This window comes from Lissotriton helveticus, chromosome 7, assembly GCF_964261635.1.
Source record: "Lissotriton helveticus chromosome 7, aLisHel1.1, whole genome shotgun sequence".
Lineage (NCBI taxonomy): Eukaryota > Metazoa > Chordata > Amphibia > Caudata > Salamandridae > Lissotriton > Lissotriton helveticus.
The window spans coordinates 1765598973-1765625414 of NC_136068.1; the positions used below are offsets into that span (position 1 = coordinate 1765598973).

The 26442-nt window shown below is 48.0% G+C and overlaps 1 protein-coding gene across 3 annotated transcripts in view; it reads right to left on the reverse strand.

The window, feature by feature from the left end:
- The window catches only part of LOC144770745 (hyaluronan synthase 1-like), a 272375-nt gene that overhangs the window by 66998 nt on the left and 178935 nt on the right, over positions 1 to 26442 (reverse strand). For 2 of the 3 annotated variants that reach the window (XM_078655489.1, XM_078655490.1), the window contains exons 4-5: positions 5131 to 5356; positions 4083 to 4287 (exon numbers count right to left, since the gene is read on the reverse strand). In XM_078655489.1, coding sequence (XP_078511615.1) covers positions 4083 to 4287; positions 5131 to 5356 — 431 coding nt within the window. The remainder of the gene's footprint in view (positions 1 to 4082; positions 4288 to 5130; positions 5357 to 26442) is intronic. The other variant, XM_078655491.1, reaches the window with a different exon arrangement.

Sequence of the window (26442 nt, forward strand, 5' to 3'; positions counted from 1 at the left end):
CAATGGGGGGAAGGTCAAGGGGCTGATGAGGAGTATTAAGTCCAGTGACTTTACCCCCAAAGCAGTCTCAAGTCCAGTTCAGGCCTTATTGGTGGGTGAACCGTCATAGACTTCAATGGAGTGGTCACGATGCAAGTGATACAGGATGTTGAAGATGCGGTAAAATGCTAAGGATGCTATTCCGTCAATGGAGGTCTTCCTGGGGACTACTCCTAGGTTTACAGTCAAGATGAGGAGAATTTGGCTACAGGAGTCGACATCCAGAGAGGTCCTCTTAGGTCAAGATGCAGTCCAGTTGCCATTGGCCCACTGGCCTCTGGCCACAGAGCAACCAGTGGTTCCCCTTTGTGAAAGCTAGTGTCCGTCTTGGGTAACCAGACTATACTCTCCCTGATCCGGCAGACTTTGGTACAACTTTTCAGCATCATGACTTGGTCATCTGAGCTACACATCAATGGTCAGTGGGGATTATGGCTACTGACTGACCAAAACGGGCTTCTTCAGCTTTTGTGGCCCCAGTGCTGTAACAGAAAGTCAACCAACTGCCTCTTGGAGTTCACCTCTTCTGTCTGAGACTCAGGAGTGACTTTTCCATGAGCAAGGCACCACAGATACAGTCCTCTCTTTGCTAGCCCAAGTGTAAGCCTGTGCAGTCCAGTCTTCAGTGCAGTGTTTCTTTGCCATGTCCACCGAACAGCAGGGTGGTTCTTCTTCAGTCCACACTTCAGTCCAGATATGATTTGAGGTCTGGATGCCAGGGGTGCCATACTTATTCCCAGAAAGTACCCTCAGGGTAGGTACCAGTTACTAGCCAAAGGGCTACTAGGACCCTCCCCGCCTGGTGATGACTTCCTGCGATATGTGGTATCTAGCTGTCCCAGAGTGCACTTTTCTGTCCACACCCAAGATCACAGGGTCCTTCTCTCGATGCGTGGGGCTTGGCAGCAATCCCTAGAGGTGTGGCTACCTGAGGGCTACATGCCCATGGGGGCAAAACTGGGTTGGCAACTGGTCTCTCGTCTCTGTCCCTGACTTCAACTCTTCTACCTCAACAAAAGCAGCCCCTTTCATGTGTGTTCACCATTTGTCCTTCAAAGACAGCTTCCCTTTTGAAGCTCACCTTTTGTGGTAACACCCTGTGTGGCTTCCAGGGAGAGATGACACCTCTTCCAACAGCAGGCCTCTATTTTTGGTACTCTTGGGAGTCATTCACACTTCTCCCCAAGAAGGCAAAAGGCTGACTTGTAGCCAATGTATGACAGTGGCCACAGGAAGACTTGGGCAACAGATTGGCAACTTTCTAACAGTTGATTTCTTGAAAAGTTACATTAAATTTGACTTGGGCATCAGGTCGGGTTTAATCCAACAATCATTTTTAGACCGTGAAGTATCGGACTTTCGTAGTCCCTTTCAGAAGTTAGCACAGCTGAGTTATCAGCATGTTACTGTTAGGGCACATACCAATAAATGCCATACTCTTAGATATATCGCACTCTCTCTTAGGACGTGATAGGTCTGCTGTAGGAGTGACTTATACTTATTAAAGACGGAGGTTCCGGCTTTGCCATTAGTTTGAATGGCAAAGTCAAAGTAGCAGTTAAAACTGCTTTTGCCAGTCTGCAGTAGCAGGCTAGCAGACATGTTTTCGAGTTGTTGAATCCAGTGTGGCACAATAGGTGCTTCAGCCTAGGTGAAACACTTTACCTTACCGGTCCGGCCAACACTAGTACCATATACTAGGGACTTATAAGTAAGAATAGTTCTACCAATTGGGTGTTTAGGCAAAAAATTAGAAATATGCGTTATTGGGTCAGACTCAAAACACTGGCACTTTTTACAAAATACGGTGCATTCCTGTCCTTAAACTTTTGCGCAGGTGCACAATTTGCTGCTTAGCTCCAATGCAAGCACCCTTACACCATGGTGCAAAGGTGTATGCGTTGCATGCAGGATTGTTTTAGAGCAGGAAGGGGAAATTTCTTTCTCTGTGTGCTACAGAATGCAGCACACTTGGAAAGAGGAGAAAACTAGCAGAAATAAAAATATTTCTCCTTTTTGCACCTGCCCAGGAGATGTGTAATGTTTTTGCTTTGCCCCAGGTTTACATCATTAAGTAAATCTGGGGCAGCATCAAAATCCATGGGTGAGGCAGGAGAAAACCCACTGCAACGCCCATTGAATGCCTCCGTGGTGCAGTGTACGGCAACGTAGCGACTTACACTGCTTTATCTTACTCCATATCAATGAGGCCATGCAAAGACAGACCCAGTGGCCTTGCTTGGCCTTACAGATATGGTTGAGAGGTTTGTGTCGCTGGACTTCAGAAAAAGTGACACTCTGGTTAGGCAAGCCTCTCATAAATAAGCTCCTTAGTGTATCTGATGTAACACTGACAAAATGGTAATTAGTGATCATTTGAGAAAATTAATGTAACATTAATTGAAATTAAAATGGTTTACCCGGGGCAAGGAATATGAATTCTCCAAATTTTTTATTTTTTTTAAAGAACTTCGATTCCGAAAGGTGGAAAATGGGGCTCGTAATGCAAATGGACCTAATAATTACTATTAAGTGTCCTCTGGCCCCTGTCCTCACTCTTCTGAGGTGCTAAATCAGCAGTATCGTTCTGTCCCAGTACTGTTATAGACAGTCCGCATATTGTCTGACCTTGTACCAAGAGTGCTCTCTTTGCTGCCTCTCGAAGCTTCATCAAATAGACCTGACGAGACAAGATGGCGACAGAGTAGAGCGCTACATGGGCATTAAGCTTTATATAGCAGCATTCACTATGCAGCTTAGACAAACAGTATTTTGGAAGAGGAAGGGGGCATGGGAGACCTACCCTGTGAGCTGGGGCGGCTGCACATTTGAAAAATATATCTGGCAAATGCTAAACGTTAAATATTCACAATTCTAAAATAACAAATAGTGACAACCTCTTCGTGGGAGTCAGCCTGCAAATTCATCACTATGCTATCCCCAGACATCGTTACAGATGGATGATTACATCTTCCTGTGGTAGTATTTTAATTTAAAGCGATTTAGCGAGAGACACCGGCAGATTTTCTATCACTAGGTATTAGTAATGATAAGTGAGAGAGCGATGGTCGTGGACTGACTTTGGAGGAAAGTGTGAGGCTTCTAGACAAGCCTGTACCCCTGAAAAAATAGGGAGGAAACGAGGGTAGTCAGTGAAGACCATGGGGCATCCAGGCCCCCTTGTATAATGAGGGTGATGGGCCAGGGTGTAGCTTCATGTCTCTGTTAGAAAGAAACCTAGAGAAGAGCATCATGCATTGGTCACCAGGAGGGCCCAAGCATGGATCTATGGGGTCCAGTGTGCCCCAAGTATGGTGCTCGCCCTACATAACCCAACCAATCGAAGCACCTCCCATCGGTGTTTAGGCAGGTCAGGGATTGCTGAAGTTTGCTTTGCGACTCCCCACAAAGGAACACAGACTTACCAATTGTGTGCTATAACTCCTGTATTGGAAAATTATAGATTGTGGGACATAGCTGCACACCTCCTGTTTTTTTTTTCTCTTGTGAGACTTTCTAGGCTACTGTGTCACATAGCCCCTTTAGCATCCTTATCCCCAGAGGCCCCACATACCAGGGAAATGTGGGGACTATCTTTATTCAGACAGTGCAAGTCTGTGGGCAATGATGGAGGAATGCACTCTGCTGTCCACATTCATATAATGGGTTACACATGAGAAGTGTATTGAGCACATATGGTCGGGTACCTGGCCAGCAGTCTGGCCCACTCAGAGTGTTTGTGGCCCTCATGAAGACCTATGGAGGGCTGTTCTCCTAGCCTTGTCCTCTACGCTGAGTCAAAACTAGGTCCAGAGTCATTTCATTTAATGGCATGGGGAAGGGAATGGGCTAACCCCTGGGGATCATGTATAACATATGCCCTCTGCCCCCTTTGCCACAATCTGGACCCTTTTAAAGCTAGGACTCTCTCCGGGAATGATCAATGTGGAGTAGTAAACACCCACCTCGCTAGTTGCATCCTATTCCTTCAGCCTCTAAACATGAACCTACAGGCAACATTCTGACTCAAAGCTCATACTCACCCACCAATCAGCCTGGACATTCTCCCTCTTACATGAGTGCAAATATAAAGTGCCCTCCCACTGGTGACATACTTAGTGCCATAGCCCAGGCTCAGCATCCGGTTGGTCAGGTGCCTGTCATCTCCGAAGGTGCAGCGGGTGCCTAGGAACACCTGGTGGTACCAGGACTCTAAGAAGAGCTGGAGAAGGTTGTTGCGGTATAAACCTGCAATGGAGGGTGGAACGAAAAGATTGTTAACATGTGGGCAGAGAGAAGGAACTTATCGCTCAACTCTATAAGCATCTCTATGGCAGCCACATTGAGGTGACCACCTCCTCTCTCCCGGACTAGGCGTGTCCTCTGGGGTCTGACTGCTGTGTGCTGAGTCTATTACCATCTGTGTCTACTGACTTACTATTAGGCTCTGAGTGGATATCAGGCCCCTCCATTGGATTGAGCTCCTGCTACCCATATCTTGAAGGATATGACGTCCTCAAATTGCTTTGAAACTCTCTTTTTTCTCTTTCCTCTCTCTCTTTTTCTCTCTCGCTTGCTGTTGCCCATCCCCCTGTTTACTTATTGGAGGGTTCTCTGATTGCTATAAGCTCCTTGCTCTCCTTACTGGATGGATCGCCTCACCTCACTGCTATGAGCTCTCTGTCTCTTGGTCCAGGCACTGCAGTTAAAAATGACACCTCATCCTTCCTACCAGATCTTGGGGAATTCTACTGAGAGGGCAGATGTACTGATCATTTGGGGTCCTAGGGCCTTCTCTTACACAGGCTTATTGTAAGGAACATCTCCCAGACAATGAACCTACACCCCTTCCTGTCCACTAGCACCACATATGAACAATCAACACTGCAACCAAAAGCGGAAATGGAAACTAAATGACATCATTGCACAGCACACCAATGCCTATGTCATAAGCGAGGGATAACACAAGAAAATGGAGTCACTTAGGCCAACGCCTTTCTACATATAATTTCTCATGTCCACCCACTCTGATATCTGAGGACTGACTTCCACGCCCATCACTGGCCATTCCCACAGGACCCACCGGCTCACCAATGGGGCCACTGATGCAGGAGACACAGTTGAAATAGGACTGGCATGCACGCTCCACGTTGAAGGCCATCCAGTATCTCAGGCTGCTCATAAAGCTGAGGGCTGAGTCAGAGAGGTTCAGGATCCTCACGTCTCCTGCCACAGCACCATACTGTTGGTTGGACTCCAGAACTTTCACTAGCTCCATAGTTGCCCGACTATCCAGCTTCGTGTCAGAATCACAGACCTGTGGAATGAGCAGATAATGCCATAAATCAGCTGTCTGCTATCTAGTGAATTGGAAATATGGTGGCGACCTTAATGAATGCATCCTAAAGAATGAGCAGACAATACCACAAATCAGCTGTTTTCTATCCAGTTCCCTTGGAAATATGGTGGAGACCTTAAGGAGTGTATCCTTTGGAATGAGAATATGATGCCACAAATCTGCTGCCTTCTATCTAGTGCCCTTGGAAATATGGTGGGGACCTTAAGGAATTCATCATATGGAATGAGCAGATAATGCCACATATCAGCTGCCTTCTATCTAATGCCCTCGGAAATATGGTGGGGACCTTAAGGAATGCATCATATGGAATGAGCAGATAATGCCACAAATCAACTGTCTTCTATCCAGTTCCCTTGGAAATATGGTGCAGACCTTAATGAATGAATCCTATGGAATGAGCAGATGTTGCCATACATCAGCTGTCTTCTATGTAGTGCCCTTGGAAATATGGTGGAGACCTTAAGGTATGCATCACATGGAATGAGCAGATAATGCCACAAATCCGCTGCCTTCTATGTAGTGCCCTTGGAAATATGGTGGAGACCTTAAGGAATTACTCTTATGGAATGAGCAGATGTTGCCACATATCAGCTGTCTTCTATCTCATGAACTTAGAAATATGGTGGAGACCTTAAGGAATGCATCATATGGAATGAGCAGATAATGCTACATATCAGCTTTCTTCTATGTATCACCCTTGGAAATATGGTGGAGACCTTAAGGAATGTATCCTATGGAATGAGCAGATGATGCCCCAAATTAGCTGTCTTCTATGTAGTGCCCTTGGAAATATTGTGGATTGAGCAGATGATCTAGTGCCCTTGGAAATATTGTGAAATGAGCAGATGATGCCTCAAATCGGTGATGATGCCACAAATCAGATGCCTTCTATCTCGTGAACTGGGAAATATGGTGGAGACCTTAATGAACGGATCCTAAGGAATGAGCAGATAATTCCACATATCAGCTGTCTGCTCTTTAGTGCCCTTGTAAATATGGTGGAGACCTTAAGGAAGTAATCCTATGGAATGAGCAGATGTTGCCATAAATCAGCTTTCTTCTATCTCATGAACGTGGAAATATGGTGGAGACCTTAAGGAATGCATCATATGGAATGAGCAGATAATGCTACATATCAGCTGTTTTCTATGTATCACCCTTGGTAATATGGTGGAGACCTTAAGGGATGTATCCTATGGAATGAGCAGATGATGAACCAAATTAGCTGTCTTCTATCTAGTGCCCTTGGAAATATTGTGGATTGAGCAGATGATCTAGTGCCCTTGGAAATATTGTGAAATGGGCAGATGATGCCACAAATCGGTGATGATGCCACAAATCGGTGATGATGCCACAAATCAGATGCCTTCTATCTCCTGAACTGGGAAATATGGTGGAGACCTTAATGAACGGATCCTAAGGAATGAGCAGATAATTCCACATATCAGCTGTCTGCTCTTTAGTGCCCTTGTAAAACTGGTGGAGACCTTAAGGAAGTAATCCTATGGAATGAGCAGATGTTGCCATAAATCAGCTGTCTTCTATCTCATGAACTTGGGAATATGGTGGAGACCTTAAGGAATGCATCATATGGAATGAGCAGATAATGCGATACATCAGCTGTCTTCTATCTAGTGAAATTGGAAATATGGTGGAGACCGTAAGTAATGCACCCTATGAAAAGAGCAGATGATGCCACACATCAGCTGTCTTCTATCTAGTGCCCTTGGAAATATGGTGGAGACGTTCTGGAATGCATAAACATATATTTATTTCTAAACTGTGGCCTACATTTGAGGTGTAAAAGTGCTCCAAAGGGAGCAGTCATACACAAAAGAGGACACAGGACAATAATTAATAATAGGCTGACTATCCTGATATGAGTAAAAGGAAGAAAGGCAATTTTGCAGAGGGAAAGGGATGGTGGAAGTGACCAAGGGATCTAGTATCATCACGTCGATCAATTCGTTTTAAACTAATGCTTTTTCAAGACTTTTCTGAAACCTATGTGGGAGGTGGAAAGTCAGATGTCTTATGGAAGGGTTTCCACAATGTTGAGGTCACAACCAACAATGCCGCAGTGATGACTTTGGCCTTTTTAGCTCTCTGTGTCCCCTGTAGGAAGCAAGAAATACTTCTTTTTGCTTTCTTTTATCAGTCAATTCACCACACATAGGGGTATATGTACAAGGAAATGACGCAGGGCAGTGCTGCAGTAAATTTTGCAGCGCTGTGCCGTGTCATTTCTAAAAACGCATGGATATGCCATATTTACAAGAATACAGCGCACCCCTGTTTTCACCAGCACTAAAAATAGCTGGGTAGCACCAACAAAGACACCCTTGCACCATAGTTCAAGGGTGGCTGCTTTGCAGGGATGATTGTTCATGCGCAGGAAGGTGTCCCTTTCGGCACAAAAACAATAATTAATGGTGTTTTGCTCTTTCTATGTGTGCTGCAGAATGCAGCACCCATAAATAAAGCAAAAACGAGGAGAAATAAAAGCATTCCTCTTTGTTGCACCAATCTAACGCCTGCTTTTGCATGGCGTTAGTTTTTGGCGTTGCCTCAGATTTACACGTCATTGTAAATCTGGGGCAGCGTCAAAAAGCAATGCGATGGAACACCCTCAGAAACGGCCATTGCACGCTGTGTCTGCGTTGAGGGTACCATATTTACAAAGCGGAGTTAAGTCATGCGAAGTGGCTTATCGCCGCTTTGTAAATATGGTAGAGAGCATTCCACCACCAGAACATCAAAAACAGTGACGTTCGGGTGGTGCAGTCTCCTTGTATATATGTCCCATAGTCTCGTCTTAAGAGGGGCCAACATTACTGTGAGTAGACTTCATAGAATGGCCTTTACTAGTGTCTCGACTGTTTTTGAAGAAAAGCACTTTTTAGTTTTCAGAATGGATGGAGTTGGCACTTTTTGTGATTTTTTTGTCATGAGACTGAAGACTTAGGTCTGCTGTCAATAGTAAGATATAGGGAAATAGCTGCAGATAGTTGCTTGGTTGCAATGACTTGTGATTTTTCATATTCCAGCCATTGTTTGAATGTTAGCAAACAGACATAGAAATATTGCAAAAGGAAGGATTATAAACCACACTATATAAAAAATGATTGACAGAAAGCATGCTATATCCCTTTTCCTGCCTGTGCTGATCCCCTTGACCCCCTACTCCTTGAATCAGTCATTGTAATGGAGATGTTGTATGCCTGGTCTTGAATTCACATCCTTTTCAATGAAGCTGGAAGATGCATGTAGAGGCGTAGACATCTCTCTCGACATGCGTGAAGTGCTGGGCTTGTCCTGTGAACTGAAGGGGTGCACAAAGCATGTCCTCATTTGATTGACTGCAGCCTACTGTCTCTGTCATGGATTTAGTATGTAAAGGGGTGGTGATAGCGTACTATGTTTTGTGAATCAGTAGTTCTGACCAGACCTTTTTATCAGTGTCACTGGATGATAGTCTGTCTTTCAAATGTCAAATTTCATCAGTAGCTGGCATGTGCGTCGGGGTGATACGCTCCGTGACAAAATGTCTACACTTTTTGTCACTTTCAGCAAAAACATTGGTGATTCAGGCCTGTGAGCCTCGAGACTGGATTATGGCAGTGCCTTGTATCTTGGACTACCAGAACAACAACTGAGTAGGCTCCAAGTGGTCCAAAACGCAGCTGCTCATCTATTGTTGAATCTGCCAATCAAAACTTGAATGTCTCCACAGTTGTGAGACCTTCACAGGCTCCCCATCCAAAAAAAGAATTCTGTTTAAAGCTCTGGTACTAGTACATAGGGCCCTGTACCAGTCAGGTGTGGTCTATCTCAAAGCAAGGTTTAGTTTCTAAAATCCTCAGAAATATTTGAGGTCGGCAAACAATTGCTACCAACCATCCCCCAAATTTACTGCGCCAAGGCAGGAGATACATCTCTGGCCTACCAAGATACAGTAGCATGGAATAAGCTTCCATTGGAGCTTCGAGCTCTAAGCAATGCTGCAAAGTTTTAAAAAAAGCTCAAGACTTGGCTATCGTGAAGAGTAAGCGTCCTTCAAGTCCGAGGGCAGATCTTTTGGTATGTGCTGCGACACTCTTCTGAGTAGCAGTGAGCACTACAAGTAGTATCACATTCATCAGAGGACTGGAGGACTACTGGCCTACTTGCATAAAGGTCCACTTCTTTGCGCTGACTGAGATTCTAGCGCTAACATCGCAGTTATTTGGCATGCGTCTGCGTGGTACATGTATTGGAAGTATGAGAGTAAACTAGAATAATGGAGGCCTGTGGGTATCCTTTTGAAATCCCCTGGCTTGTTCATGTGCACAAAATAAAGATGAGGTTGTTTCCCTAGAGAATGGTAATGTATTCAAGCCAAATCTGAAGGGGGAGGGAAAGGGACATACTTGGAGCCAAGAGTAACCCTGGCAAAAATGCTCAAATTAGCCCCTCTCCCTCTGTCTCCTAATGCAATCTCTCTCTTTCCATCCATCCATTCACTCTCTCCTTCTCTCCTCTGCCTCTTTTCCTTCTCTGATTACTTTCTCTCTTCCTCCCCATTCCTTCTCTCTCTTTCTCGAAGCCTCTCTGTGCCTGCTGTAACTAACATTGGGGAGCTGAAAAAGTGATAGAGGAACGAGGAGCATCCTCAAGCTTTCAAAACCTGCCTCCATCCCGCCAGGGAAACGCCTGATGGAATAAAAGGAATCTCCAGCCCTGCTATTGGGAAGAGACTTTCACACCCAAACCAGGAAAAAGGAACTAGGCGGTCTTTAGAAATTCTATTAGGTCTATTTGCTGAGAGGCTGTCTTCCTAAGGACTGCCATTTGGTAGATGGTGGCAGTGAAGGGAGGGACTGTATTTTCCCATTTTCTTTTGTGAAGAGTGAGAAAGGTCCTTTTGTGAGGCCTGCCTTTTAATTTTTCGTGATCACTGCTCAGTGTCGGTAGCGGTTGCTACCAGCCTGGGGTGGTGAGGCGGTGAGGATGGGGGATGATGTAGGTAAAAAAAACCACAAAAAAGCCCCACAAAAACGCACCCGCGATCCCAGAAAACTCCCAAGCCAATCATAACGCTGCTGTCACCATGACAGCATCATCGTGATTGGTCTAAGCACCGTGGAATGGCGCTCAGATGGGGATAGGGAGACTGTGCATGTTCCCTACCAGGCTGTGAATTATAGACTGGTGTGGAACATGCAAAGTGAGCATGACTGCTTGACCGGCCCAAGGATGCCAGTCAAACCGTCATGCAAACTTAGAGAGTGCCACCACTCCTCCCCCGTGCTCTGCTCAGCCCGCCCCAACCTGCCCCTCAGGATTCTGAGCCACTGCAGTAGGGAAAATAAAATGATAATAACATTGCATTATTATCATCTTATTATTCCTATTGAACAGTGAGGGGACGCTCCCACGCCTTAGTGGAGGAGCCGTTGCTGCTCAGTGAGGCTGTTTATAGCCTGGTTCAAAGAATTAACATCTCTTTGTAACTTTATTGTGGGCACTTCAGTCTGGAGATTATCCTGCTGTAAAGAGCATTGCTTTACACAAAGGCTGTGTCTAGACAACAATTTGGAGATTACACTTTGATAGAAGAACCACCCAAAACCAGTTCTGAAAGTCGAGACAAAGAGCCCACATCCATGTCTGCTTTCACTGTATAAAAGTGAAATACACTCCCCCACTTGTTTTTCCATTTCCAAGTTCTCTTCATCCACGAAAGGCAGTGCTCCATAATTAACTAAGAGAGATGCTGTGCAACCAGAGGTGGACCCGGATTTACTAAGCCTTTGCATCGGTCTTGCAACGTGCAAGGCATCGCAGGGCAATGCAAAGGTTTATTTGAGATTTAAAAATATATGCAAGGCCTGATTTGCATGGCATTGAATAGCTTTGTAAAGCAATGTAACGAAATGCAATAGCTCGCACTGCGCTATGTTACATTTCTTAGTGGTATGCGTTCCATGGCTGGAGGATGATCGCTCCTGCGCCATCCATGGATTTCAGCAAGTCCGAATTAACTACAGTTTGTAAAGCTGAAACTGCCTGAAATCAGGACACCTTGCATATAGAGGAATAACAGGGGAAATATGCATATTTCTCTACATTACTTCCTCTTTCTATGCCTGATGCTTTCTGCATTACGCGTAAAAAGAAGAATATGCCTTCCTGGATTATTTTTGTGCAGAAAGGTATCTCTTCCTGCACAAAAACAGGCAGTCAATAGTGTAAGGGTGCCTGCGCTAGCAGAGGGAGCGTCAGCTCTCGCCCGTTCACACAACACTGTGCAGCAACTATGCTTCCTGCTCTAAGTTGAGTGAATGTTGGAAAATGATGCCCCAGTAGGTGTCTACATGACAGCTGCCCAATGATAAGGGGAAATCCCCTAGAGGGCTGAGTTTAATCTGAGGTGGCATGGAGGGCGGAAGAATGATGAACTGGGATGCCGTGCTGAGTAATTACCAGCGGCTGAGATAAATTCAAGCATTCCATCCCTCACTTTTTTGTTTTCATCAGTGCGATGCCCTAAGAAATGGGCTCCATGCACACTGTGCCATTGTAACCAAGCTGCACCTGATTGAAGAGCCCCAATCAGGGCAAAACTGGTCTTCTATTGCTTGTGTTCCAGCTCAGAGAGGGCCTGGCTTGACAATTCGAACTCGGCTGTTCCTACTGGAGCAGCACAAGGCTGATTTGCAAGTGGCTGGGTCTAATCTGAGGTGGCAGGATGTGCAAAAAAACAATTAGGCTAGGATGCGGCCCTGAGTAATTACCAGTGGCTGAGATTAATTCAGGATTCCATCCATCACTCCTTGTTTACTTGATGGTAAACAGTGACAGAGTCTGTTTCTGGCCTGCAGGCTGATCGCAGCTGATGATACAAAGTACTGGCCAAAAAGCGTGGCATGGTGCCAGGACACACCGCCAGCCACAAGATGCGCCATCTTCATCTCCCCAGCCATCCAGGTGGGTCTTTGTGGACATTTTCTGGGCTCTCTACTGAATGGCATAACGGCCCCACTCTTCTATATATGAAGGGGGCCTCCACTCTTCTATATATGAAGGGGGTCTCTGCGGCTTGTTTGTCCAGGCTGTGAGTCTCCTGTAAAGCAGATGCAGTTTGCAGCCTGCTTTGAGCTGCTCTGTGCTGATGCAGGCTGACTCAGAAGTGAAGAGAAACAAAATAACAACTTTTGTTTCTCTTTCACTTTGAGCCTGCCAGGCCCCTTACCAGAGCAGATACATACCCCCTACCACTCCTCCTCACAGAAAGCGTCTTCCTTGGAGCACTGCTTGTCTGAGAGGGGAAGAGGCTGCACAGAAACTATTGGGTCAGAGAAATGGTTACTCCCTTTAATTGCAACAGACACATATAGCCATTTGTTCACAGTTTAACATACTGCAAAGGCCCCAGTATGGTTCTGAAATAGAACTTTATAAGAAATCATTGTTATTCATTTGAATAAGGACATTAAAACAGAGCTCATGCCCATGTAAAACCAGTTAGGTGGCAACCATAGAAAGAGGATGTGTGCAACTGCAGAAACATAACCAGGACTCTACTTAGGGCCAATGAAGGGACAAAATATAGCTGGAATGTTGAATGAGTGGTGAAGGATGTGGAGGGGTCATTGCATATGAGTGATTGTGGTAGGTGAGCGCTAATAAAGTGGACCCTTCCTCCCGCAAAAGGCTCTCCGACAAATCCAGCCTTTTTTCTCAATGTCAAGAACAGTTGTGCCTTGCACAGGGATTTTGTTTTGTTAATTGTCCCCTGTAAGGGGACAGGGATAGCATTTTTTAAAATAGTTAAATGCAGGCATGGTGCCCTCTGCACCCAAGCAGAGTTGTTGTGTGCAGTGCTTAATTTGTAAAATATGACCAGGAGGCCACTGCAACTTGCACCAACCATCGCTCCTGTCATCACTGCCACAACAACTAATAGCCATCTCTCTCGCCAGCAAGTGCTACAGTTCAGATTATTCGAGGTCCCCAAAGCTAAAGGAATGACTATGGCGGCGGATATTAGTACTTTTTAATGTATATTGTATATATGAACAACCGTTGTTCTGCTCATCTCTAACTTAGTTGAGCAGCGCCACCATGTAGCAGACTGTCCTAAGTGTGGTGTTAACAATTGAGTGCTGGTGCAGAGCACCGGAAACCAATTAAGATCCAGTTTTGAGCACTGGAAACCACCGGCTCAAATTAAGCACTGGTTGTGTGTGGACGTAATATATTTCAATCCAATTGAAAAGGTAATTCAATTACAAGTATTTGAAATGTATTACCAAAATCAGCAATTACCCATGACTGTGCAAACTATCACAGACATCTGCACTATTTTCTCTACGCGTTTTCTATTGTATGCATTGTCTAGAATATCACTAGTGGAACTATCTGCAGTGTCCTCAGAAGCAAATTTTAGGGGGGCATACATTAGGACATAGTTAAACTGGTGGCTGTACTTTATAAGATAAAGTAGCACCTGTCACACATTATAAGGATTTTGCAATCAATGAGGAGTCCCATGACCATAGAGCAGAACGAGGCCGGACGTGACTTACAATATCATTATGATCTATGGCAGTAGGTACTTTGTTCCATGTAATACATGGTCACACCATCACCTTTCCCACAAGGCACTTAAATCCTTGGTGTGTAGCTAGTGGTGCAACAATAGCCCCAGCAGCAACCATGGTGTGCAGAGGGCTCCTGGGCTCTAGGGTGCCCCCTTCTGCACTGTGCACTGGCCTGTCCTTAAAGCTCCTGACTGGGAACAAGGCGTGGGGGGCTCCCTTTGTAAAATTTGCAGGGGGGGGGCCTTAGGTTTCATTACGGCAGCAGGCAGTAGATGATGACTCACTAGGAGGCCGAAAGATAGACCTACCTGATGCAGGCAGCTTTTTGTCAAGCAGAAGGAAGCCAGCGCTAAACAAGCACTTCAAAGCACTTTACTCCAGGCACCAGAAGCTGAACTGGGTATCCCCAAGCCGGAAAAGGGCCAAATTGCTACAGCGTCCCAAGGGGCTGTACAATCCCGAGGAAAGGAACGACAGACGGAACCATTAAGCAGCACATCAGGGCAGACTAGGACCAGGAAGCAGTCCTGACAAAAATGATGAAATAAGCCCCACATTGCGCCGAATTAGGAAGAGGATTCTCCTTCCTCCTTTCCTCCCCGCACCCGTGGCCCTCCTCTTTGCCACTAAATCTGTGAAATGCCATTCTCCGTCACCACTCTCTCCTCTGCTTCTTCTATATTTGTCCCTCCCTTCCTCTCTTTCTCTACCATTTTGCAAAATTCTGTTCTCTCTCCTCAGCCTCTTTTGTCTCTCTTTTCCCTGTTGGTCTGCACAGGCTTTGATACACAGAGAGCAGCACTAATACCTGCACACCGCTGTTTGGACTAGTGAAGAGTGCTCCAGCAGCAGCTCCTGAGCGGTCCAGACTGAGCTGGAGAAAAGGCCCGGGAGCAGCAGGTCTGGGCGTCAGACTTCCGGCCATCTTAGGTCATCTCTGACTCTCTCTGATGTTATCCTCCCTATGGCCACGTGTTAACACCAGGCCGGGCCTTGCACGTGGCTCTCACTGCGAGCATCTGCGTAGCCTTTGTACACAGCGAGCAGCTGGCATCCTCTGGGATCAGGACACAATGAAACGTGGCAGCAGCAGCACTGCCTTCACGGAGGCCCCGTCCCAGGGGCTTCTTCCATGGACACATCCTAGCCAGGGGCTCGAGCTGGCCCCGCTTCATGTCCCTCCAGCCAGAGCATGAGCAGCTGCCTGGTCATGTGCAGTGAAAGCCACTGCTAGTAAACTAAAACTCTGAGTATGTGTTGGATCTGGCCCTTTTCTGCAGGGTTATCCCTTTCACAATGCTGTGCCCGCCCTCCTGTAGTGTGTCTGGAGCCAGGGCTGGGGATTGAATGGGGTGTTGTGCACTTCTAAAGTTTGCTTGAAGTGCCTCCAGAACAAAGACTTTGTAAGTATAAGGGAAGGGGCTGTGACCCCATGTTTTTAGACACTGCATGGGACTTGGTGCCAGATGATGCTTGCTCTACATACTGCACTAGCTGACTGCTCTGCTGTCAGGAGGAACTGCCATTGTGGGACCAATTGCTCTGTTGGGTTGGGCTAACCTGTTGCCTGCTAGGTTGCTGAAGAGACTGCCACTCTGCCAAGTGACTCTGTGTGCTGACCTGCCTGCCTACTGCCCCTGAATGCTGCCCAGTGTTCTCCAGGGGTTGGTTGTCTGCTTCCCCCCACCCCAGTTTGCTTGAAAGTATGGGGAATCCCCCCTTCTTGTCTCAATTTAGTGCTAGTGAGTGTTTTTTTTTTGCTTCAGTTTGGTGCTTGTACCAGCAATAGCGCATGGAGAGCGATTTATACTTTCCCTACTTGGCTGGCACTGAGTGCGTGAAGAGTATTCCCTCTGCTGTATATGTGAAGAAGGAGTGGTTTTGGTTGCAGACAACACTCCCGTTTCTTTCAGCATTCATGCCGCAAGCTGCATGGCTGAAAAATCACCTGCTAAATGTGCCCATGGCAGTACTGCGCAGTACACAGCTCAGGGGGTATCACCACAATGTCAAGGAGCCACGGGGAATACTGACACTGCAGCAGCTTAGATACTTAGGCCCTGCACAGCACTTAAGTTTTCACACACCACACAGTTTGTCTCTAGTGGCATGACGATCTCGAGGGGTCCTCCGGCATTTATTTATCTCCTCAGGACGAGCCCGCCCCGAGGAGTTCATGCTAGTGTTACAAAGTAAACTAGAGCCCGAATGGCCCTCTACATCCCTTCTTTTTTAGGTCGAGGACTGCGTCGCACGGCGTAGCAGTGTGGGCGGATCTCCGAGATTTAATGTTTCTTAGTTAGGGTGCTTGAACCCGCCCCTCTTCTCCATTGTCTGGCCTCGTAAATGCTGGCCAGCCATTGGAGGAAAGGGGCGTCACTCCATTTAAGCCCCATCTATTTCGGATTCGGGGGCGTGTTTTTTGCGTTCTTTCTCACCGTGACGTCATCCGTCACTCAAAAAAAAACACGCCCCCAGTCTGAAAAGGATGGGGCTTAAATGCAAATGGCAGGCGCTACAAAGGGGCTGCGTGCATATCTCTGTGCACAGCCTGGACTCTCTGCCAAAATTCGCCTGTCCGTGTGATCCTGGGTACCGGTGTGCGATCGGCACACAGTGAGGCTTTGGAGGACTGCCGCTCCCTTTAACTGCTACTCCGGAGCTCGAGAGTGCGACTCCGTGCACTGCCGGAGGCCGTCATCAAGAAGAGGCCTGAATCACCGCCGCAGGCCCTGTGCCACTGTGGGAAGACGTGCGAGTAATTTTTTTCCCCTGTTGTGCCCCAGAAAGATCACCGCTACAAAGTGCGTGGACGAAGCGGAATTCCAACAAGAGAGGAGAGCCACCGACGTCACCACTGGTCTGCGCTGGGATTGGCCCCAGCTGCTTGGAGTTCCCTTCGCGTCATCGAAGGGCCGTGCTGTGATTGGTCCCAGCGCCTGTGAAACCCGCAGCGTCATCAACCAGCCGCGCTGCCATTGGTCCAGATTGGTCCAACTCTAAGAAGTCAGTGACTATGGGGATGAGTGAAGTCAGAGATCAGTCAGATGTTAGTTCTTCGTGCTTTATTAGAACTGTTGCCTGCTCTATTTGCCCAGGTCGTTTGACATATTTTCCAAATCAAAATGTTCAATGTTTTTAAAGCACGAACATTATATAGTGAATAAATGCACGCTTTTAATGTATTGCTCCTCCCTCTGTCTTGAGCGGGTTCAGAGTGGCAGTCGCTCTGTGTCACTTATATCTGCGGCAGTATAAGAGGTGGGAGAGCTTTACCTAGGCAGGATACTGCCTGCCGCAAGTGTTAAGAATGTTCTAGTGATCATGCACTTTTCTCTCTGTTATATGGCTCAATACTGGATCACAGATGCTCCAAAAGTTGGAAGTCTGTTGACTCTGACATCACAAGCCCCCTCCGTGTTTGCATTGTAGCTGGGCATTGTCTGACCCATGGAAGCGCTCTATATAAGCATTGTGCATGAATACACAGGTTGTCATGGCACTTTAAACATTTCAGCACTTGCTGCGAAGCTTGTCAATACACACTAATTCCTGCTAAAATTGCGCTTTTGTAAGTATTGTTTTTAGGTCGAGGACTGCGTCGCACTTACTCGTCTCCTGCATCTCTTTATTCTGTCTTATTCCTCTCATGCATCTCTTAATTCTGTCTTACTCCTCATGCATCACTTTATTCTGTCTGTCTTTTTCCTCTCTGGCATCTCCTTATTCCATCTTACTCGTCTCCTGCATCTCTTTATTCTCTCTTACTTTTACTCCTCTCCTGCATCTCTTTATTCCGTCTTACTCATTTGAAGCATCTCTTTATTCCGTCTTACTCCTCTCGTGCCTCTTTTTATTCCATCAATACTTGTCTCCAACATCTCCTAATTCCGTCTTACTTTTGTCTCCTTCATCTCTTTATTCCATCTTACTCCTCTTGCACCTTTCTAGTCTCTTACTCCTCTCATGCATCTCTTTATTCCGTCTTACTCCTCTCGTGCATCTCTTTATTCCGTCTTACTCCTCTCATGCATCTTTATTCTGTCTTACTCCTCTCATGCATCTCTTTATTATGTCTTACTCCTCTCATGCATCTCAATTCTGTCTTACTCCTCATGCATCTCTTTATTCCGTCTAACTCCTCTTATGCATCTCTTTATTCCGTCTGACTCCTCTCATGCATATTTATTCTGTCTTACCCCTCTCATGCATCTCAATTCTGTCTTACTCCTCATGCATCTCTTTATTGCATGTTACTCCTCCTATGCTTCTCTTTATTCTGTCTTATTCCTCTCATGCATCTCTATTCTGTCTTAGTCCTCATGCATGCTCTTTATTCTGTTTGTCCTCTCGTGCATCTCTTTATTCTGTCTTAATCCTCTCATTCATGCATCGCTTTATCCTGTCTTACTCCTCTTATGCATCTGTATTTCGTCTTACTCCTCTGATTCAGGCATCTCTTTATTCTGTCTTACTCCTCTCATGCAACTCTATTCTGTCTTATTCCTATCATGCATCTCAATCGTTTCTTACTACTCATGCATGCTCTTTATTCTGTTTGTCCTCTCGTGCATCTTTTTATTCTCATGCATATCATTATTATTTATCTTATCACGCACCTCACTGGTCTGGGTTTTACTCCTCTTATGCACTTCTCTAGTCCTCATCTTACTGGCATTATGCAGCTCTCTGGTCTCTCTTACTCCTCTCTTGGATCTCTCTAGCATCTCCAGCATGTGTCTTACTCCTCTCATCCACCTCTTGTCTCTTACTCCTTTCATCCACCTCTATAGTCTGCATCTTATTTCTCTCATCTATCTCTGTAGTCTCTTACTCCTCTCATACATTTCTCTGTTATTTGTCTTACTCCTCTCATGTACCTCTGTAGTCCATGCCTTGCTCTTCTCATACACATCGTTAATCCAAGTCTTACTCCTTCCATGAAGCTCTCTAGTCAGTGCTTGCGGGGGCGGTGTAGACACTTGGGGGTAGGGGCACAGTAAGGTGCCACCAGCGTGGGTCACATGGGGCGCTTTACGGGGGCAGGGTGGTACCAGTACGCTCACCTCCATTTAAATGTGTCGTAATTGCGGAGGGGTGGGGCTGCGGGGCTTCACCCGTGGATCGGTGCCAACCCGGAGCACCTGACTCTCTCTCAAAGGCACCATGCCCACCTGGACGTGGTGCCGACAATCCTGACGTTCAGGGCCTCTGACTCCACTGGCTCTTGGGCTCGCTGCTGTGTGGTGCAGGATATGCAGGGCAGTCTCACCTCTTTCCGTGCTGGCTGTTTCCGCCTTCCATAAAGTAGCGGATTCGCATTTTTATTCCCGGATGTCACTATAATATTCAGTCAAGTCAAGTCAAGTCATAACATTTATATAGCGCACTACATACCCAGAGGGTTTCAAGGCGCTTAGGAAGGGGAGGAGGATTATTTGTCAAATATCCACGTTTTAAGCTGCTTTCTGAACGCTAGGTGATTCTGGGTGAGGCGAAGGTAAGCGGGGAGTGAGTTCCATGTTTTGGCAGCCAGGTATGAGAAGGATCTGCCTCCCATGGTGGTCTTGTTGATGCGAGGTACAGTGGCGAAGGCTTGGCTGGAAGAGCGAAGTTGTCGGGAGGGGGTGTAAAAGGACAGTCGAGAGTTGAGGCAATCTGGTCCGATGTCGTAGAGTGATTTGTGTGCGTGGGTAAGCAGTCGGAAAGTAATCCTCTTATTGACGGGTAGCCAGTGGAGGTCTTTAAGGTGACCAGAGATGTGTTCGTTGCGTGGGATGTCTAATATGAGCCTGGCTGAGGCGTTTTGGATTCGTTGTAGTTTCTTCTGGAGTTTAGCGGTGGTACCTGCGTAGAGGGTGTTTCCGTAGTCCAGTCGGCTCGTGACTAGAGCGTGGGTGACTGTTTTCCTTGTTTCGGAGGGGATCCAGCGAAATGTTTTTCTGAGCATGCGAAGAATGTTAAAGCAGGAAGAGGATACGGCGCTGACTTGTTTGTTCATTGAGAGTGAAGAATCCAGGATGACGCCAAGGTTCCGTGCGTGGTCTGTCGGGATGGGTGCCTTTCCGAGGGCTTCCGGCCACCAGGAGTCGTCCCATGCAGAGGGGGATTTACCTAAGATGAGGACTTCTGTTTTGTCTGAGTTCAGTTTCAGACGGCTTTGTTTCATCCATTTGGCGACTTCTTTCATTCCTTCGTGTAGGTTAGTTTTGGCGGTGCTGGGGTCCTTGGTGAGAGATAGGATCAGTTGAGTGTCATCCGCGTAAGAGATGATGTTGAGGTTGTGTTGGCGGGCGATGGCCGCGAGGGGGCTCATGTATACGTTGAAGAGGGTGGGACTGAGTGAGGATCCTTGTGGTACGCCACAGATGACTTCGGTGGCCTCGGACTTGAAAGGTGGGAGGCGGACTCTCTGGGTTCTTCCGGTGAGGAACGAAGTGATCCATTCCAGTGCCTTTCCTTGGATTCCGATGTTTCTGAGGCGTTGTAAAAGGGTGCTGTGGCAGACTGTGTCGAAGGCTGCAGAGAGGTCGAGGAGGATGAGGGCGACTGTGTCTCCATTGTCCAGCAGAGTTCGAATGTCGTCTGTTGCTGCGATGAGGGCGGTCTCAGTGCTGTGTTTGGCTCGGAAGCCAGATTGTGAGGGGTCGAGGGATTTGTTGGCTTCGAGGAAGGCGGCGAGTTGGTTGTTGACGGCTTTCTCGATGACTTTGGCCGGGAATGGAAGAAGCGAGATGGGGCGGTAGTTTTTGAGTTCGGTGGGGTCTGCTGTTGGTTTTTTCAGAAGGGCGGTGATTTCAGCGTGTTTCCAGTCTTCTGGGAAGGTAGCGGAGTTGAAGGAGCAGTTGATGACGTCTCGGAGGTGCGGAGCTATGACGGAGTCTGCTTTGTTGAAGATGTGGTGAGGGCATGGGTCTGTGGGGGATCCAGAGTGGATGGAGTTCATCAGGCGGATGGTGTCCTCAGTGGAGATTGGCTTCCAGGCGTTGAGGGTGTTAACGGGGGGAAGATGGTCAGCTGATGGTAGGGTGGGTTGGCTTCCGGGTTGGTTGTCAAAGCTGTTGTGGATGTCAGCAATCTTGTTGTGGAAAAAAGAGGCTAGGGAATCGCAGAGGGTTTGAGAGGGGGTGATGTCGTTGGAGTTGGCCGAGGGGTTGGAAAATTCCTTGACGATGTTGAAAAGTTCCTTGCTGTTGTGGGCGTTGTTGTCAAGTCGATCTTTGAATGCTGTTTTCTTGGCTTTTCGGATCAGTTGGTGGTGAGTACGGATGGCGCTTTTGAAGGCGTCCTTGTTGCTGGTGGATGGGTCTTTTTTCCAGGCCTTTTCAAGGGAGCGGCATAGTTTCTTGGACTTCTTGAGGTCGTCGTTGAACCATGCGGCCTTCTTGATGCCAAGTTTGTGTTGACGTTTTTTCAGTGGTGCTAAGGTGTCGGCGGTGTTGGATAACCAAAGGGTGAGGTTGGAGGCGGCTTCGTTGGCGTTAGAGGAGAGGGCTGGGGAGGTTTGAAGGAGCGATGTGGAGATCTGTTCTGTGGCGATTTTGTTCCAGTTTCTTTGTAGAGTTGGTTGGAGGTGGATGATGGGTTTCGGCTTGTTGTAGGTGAAGTGAACGCAGCTGTGGTCAGTCCAGAGGAGATCCGTAGTGTGGCTGAAGGAGACATGGTTGCTGGAGGTGAAGATGGGGTCGAGAGTGTGACCTGCAATGTGGGTGGGGGAAGTGACCAGTTGTTTAAGTCCGAGGTTGTCGAGGTTGTCTAAGAGGGTGGCGGTGTTGCGGTCGTTGATCTTTTCTTGGTGAAAGTTGAGGTCTCCCAGAAGGATGTAGTCTTTGGAGGGGAGCGCGTGTGGGGTGATGAAGTCCGTGATGTCTTCACTGAATTTTGCGCGTGGTCCTGGTGGTCTGTAGAGGAGGGTGCCTCTGAGTGTGGTCTTGGGGTCGATGTGGATCTGGAAGTGAAGGTGTTCGGAGTTGGCGAGGTTGGCATCAGAGCTGGTTGAGATGCGGATTGTTTTCTTATGGACGATAGCGATTCCACCTCCTGTATGGTCGGTGCGGTCCTTGCGTGTGATCTTATAGTCATCAGGGATGGCGATGGCGATGTCAGGGGCGGAGGAAGCGTTCATCCATGTTTCCGTTAGGAAGGCGACGTCAGGAGAGATGGTGTCTAGTAGGTTCCAAAGGTCAATGGCGTGCCTGTGGACCGAGCGGGTGTTGAGAAGGATGCATTCTAGGTGGTTGGGGTCGGGAATCTGTGTTGTGGTCGTAGCGGAGTTGGTGACGGTGCTGCTGAATTTGCAGGAGTAGCAGGAGAAAGGTCCATGGGTGCGTCCAGGAGCGGCTTGGACGCAGGTGGGGGCGCGGCCGGGGTTAAGGGCTCGGAGGGTGGCGGCATCGTAGGTAATGCGGGGGGGGTGGGCGGCGAGAGGGGCAGGGGGTCTGGCGCTGGGCGCGGTCCAGGCGCGGACGGGCGTAGACGGGCTTACCTTTGGCGCACCTTCGGCGTGGCCGAAGCGCGTGGACGCTGCGCGTGGAGGCATTGGCCATAAATGGATGGTGGAGGGGGCGGAGTGTGGGAGGGTCAGCTGGGGGGCGGGATCAAGGTGTGGGAGGTGGTGTGGGACGTCACAGCAGACAAGATGGCAGCAACAATAACAACAAATGCTGCGAGGGGCACGTCGAAATTGGCCAAGATGGAGCGTTCAGGGGACGGATAATGCACAAGTTTCTAGTGGTACAAAGCGCTAAGGTAACGATGGGGGCGCTATGGATTGTGCAAGCAGATAATACACAGAGCCCAGAGCGAGGGAATTAAAAACGGCAGGAAGCGAGGTAAAGCCCACAGCAATTAATAAACAGACTGTAAGGTGAGCCAAAGCCCCGCAGTGCGCTACGTAGTTGAAAGAGCGCCAATTACACTCAGCAGTTTTCAATAGCAAAGCAAAGCGCCAAATACACTCAGCAGTTTTCGAAGGCAAAGCAAAGCGCCAAATACACTCAGCTGTTTTCAAAGGCAAAGCAAAGCGCCAAATACACTCAGCAGTTTTCAAAGCAAAGAGGCCCACAGCGTTTAGCAGTGCGCAACGAAGAGGTACTTAGCAGAATTGAAGCGCTATGTCAAGGACTCGAGTGAGGAGGAGGTGAGGTGAGCGACCGCTTCTATCGAGGATATGACGGTCACAGCTCTCCGATGGGATACGGTCGGTGTGTAGCTACAGTGAGTGGGAGGGTCAGCTGGGGGGCGGGATCAAGGTGTGGGAGGTGGTGTGGGACGTCACAGCAGACAAGATGGCAGCAACAATAACAACAAATGCTGCGAGGGGCACGTCGAAATTGGCCAAGATGGAGCGTTCAGGGGACGGATAATGCACAAGTTTCTAGTGGTACAAAGCGCTAAGGTAACGATGGGGGCGCTATGGATTGTGCAAGCAGATAATACACAGAGCCCAGAGCGAGGGAATTAAAAACGGCAGGAAGCGAGGTAAAGCCCACAGCAATTAATAAACAGACTGTAAGGTGAGCCAAAGCCCCGCAGTGCGCTACGTAGTTGAAAGAGCGCCAATTACACTCAGCAGTTTTCAATAGCAAAGCAAAGCGCCAAATACACTCAGCAGTTTTCGAAGGCAAAGCAAAGCGCCAAATACACTCAGCTGTTTTCAAAGGCAAAGCAAAGCGCCAAATACACTCAGCAGTTTTCAAAGCAAAGAGGCCCACAGCGTTTAGCAGTGCGCAACGAAGAGGTACTTAGCAGAATTGAAGCGCTATGTCAAGGACTCGAGTGAGGAGGAGGTGAGGTGAGCGACCGCTTCTATCGAGGATATGACGGTCACAGCTCTCCGATGGGATACGGTCGGTGTGTAGCTACAGTGAGTGGGAGGGTCAGCTGGGGGGCGGGATCAAGGTGTGGGAGGTGGTGTGGGACGTCACAGCAGACAAGATGGCAGCAACAATAACAACAAATGCTGCGAGGGGCACGTCGAAATTGGCCAAGATGGAGCGTTCAGGGGACGGATAATGCACAAGTTTCTAGTGGTACAAAGCGCTAAGGTAACGATGGGGGCGCTATGGATTGTGCAAGCAGATAATACACAGAGCCCAGAGCGAGGGAATTAAAAACGGCAGGAAGCGAGGTAAAGCCCACAGCAATTAATAAACAGACTGTAAGGTGAGCCAAAGCCCCGCAGTGCGCTACGTAGTTGAAAGAGCGCCAATTACACTCAGCAGTTTTCAATAGCAAAGCAAAGCGCCAAATACACTCAGCAGTTTTCGAAGGCAAAGCAAAGCGCCAAATACACTCAGCTGTTTTCAAAGGCAAAGCAAAGCGCCAAATACACTCAGCAGTTTTCAAAGCAAAGAGGCCCACAGCGTTTAGCAGTGCGCAACGAAGAGGTACTTAGCAGAATTGAAGCGCTATGTCAAGGACTCGAGTGAGGAGGAGGTGAGGTGAGCGACCGCTTCTATCGAGGATATGACGGTGGCAAGCGCCTGTGGCCGATTTGCGTTTTTCACTCCTTGTTTAGTTTCAGCGCACGCTACTTGTATTTATTAATGCTAATATGTGTTAATATGTGTTAATCCTGGATTTTCTGTGCCTCTGTTCCCCCGGTTTTTCTGTGCCTCTGTTCCCTGCTTGTCATCCCGGTTTTTCTGTGCCTCTGTTCCCTGCTTGTCATCACGGTTTTTCTGTGCCTCTGTTCCCCTGGTTTTTCTGTGCCTCTGTTCCCCCCGTTTTTCTGTGCCTCTGTTCCCTGCTTGTCATTTCGGTTTTTCTGTGTGTGTGGCTCTGTCTGTGTGTGCGTGGCTCTGTTTGTGTGTGCGCGTGGCTCTGTCTGTGTGTGTGCGTGGCTCTGTCTGTGTGTGTGTGTGGCTCTGTCTGTGTGTGTGTGCGTGGCTCTGTCTGTGTGTGTGTGTGCGTGGCTCTGTCTGTGTGTGTGTGCGTGGCTCTGTCTGTGTGTGTGGGTGTGCGTGGCTCTGTCTGTGTGTGTGTGTGTGCATGGCTCTGTCTGTGTGTGTGGCTCTGTCTGTGTGTGTGTGTGCGTGGCTCTGTCTGTGTGTGTGTGTGGTGCTGTCTGTGTGTGGCTCTGTCTGTGTGTGTGTGTGTTTGTGTGTGTGTGCGTGGCTCTGTCTGTGTGCGTGGCTCTTCCTGTGTGTGTGTGCGCGGCTCTGTCTGTGTGTGTGCACGGCTCTGTTTGTGTGTGTGTGTGGCTCTGTGTCCGCGAATACTCTCTACTACTCTCTAATGTTCACCTATTGCCATTGTAAATGACAATACCATTTATTTATGTTTTTTTTAAAAAAAGAAAAAAAATGTCATGAGCAATGCCAATAGCTCTACCTTTAATAATGCCAAGACCATTGCATTGTAAATGCTTGTTTTAGTGCTTGTCCATCACAGCCAAACCAAAGGGGATGATGGACGGAGTGTTGAACATTGCAAGCACTCACCCCCGGTCAACTGATCTGGGTTTAATCCATTATCATTCTTTAGCTCACTCCGCCACCCCAGTTCAGACGTGGCCATATGCAAATCAGTCTGACCCTGTGCCTCATGGGAATAGTCCAGCCCGAATTGCCGAGCCATGTCTTCCCTGGACCGGAAACAAGCATCCTGGGACCAGTTTCTGGCTAATCAGCGGTCATCAGCCAGGCTATCTTGAATCCAGTGGCAAAGTGAACAAGGGATCCACGTCTGGGCATACCCTGCCAACGTAGGGCAAACAAAGCAAAACCAAAGGGGATGATGGACGTAGTGTTGAACATTGCAAGCACTCACCCCCAGTCAACTGATCTGGGTTTAATCCATCATCATTCTCTGGCTCACTCTGCCACCCCAGTTCAGACATGGCCATATGCAAATCAGTCTGAACCTGTGCCTCATGGGAACAGTCCTGCCTGAACTGCCAAGCCATGTCTTCCCTGGACACAAGCATTCTGGGACCGGTTTCTGACTAATCAGCCAGGCTAGCTTTAATCCAGTGGCAAAGTGAGCAAGGGACCCACGTCTGTGCATACCCTGCCAACTTCGGGTGAACAAAGCAAATCCAAATGCATGCACACAAAGTCCTTGAACTTCTGGCTCGGAGCAGGGTTCGGCCGGAGACCATACTTCTGGCTCCGGGAGTTGGAATTAGCTTCTGTTCGAGCCAGAGCATTTGGTCACGAGGCCCTGCTTGGACCTCTCTGGGGTAGGGGCTGTCACGTCACCTCCCATCCTTAGGGACTCCTGTAGGGGAGCGGTTGGGCTTGGTGAGCCAATATCGTCGTGACTCGCAGTCTCGCCGGACTCTTCGAGCTCTTTGAGTTAGTTGGTGACCCTTGAACTTTCTTTAAACAGGCAACTTTCAGGGTAACCATCTGATTGCCTCTTTGGGCGGAGATCATAGTTCCTTGAACGCGGACCACAGTCCACACCTCCGGCTCGTAGGGCGTCCGGAACTTCCAACTAGGGTACCTGTCCTTG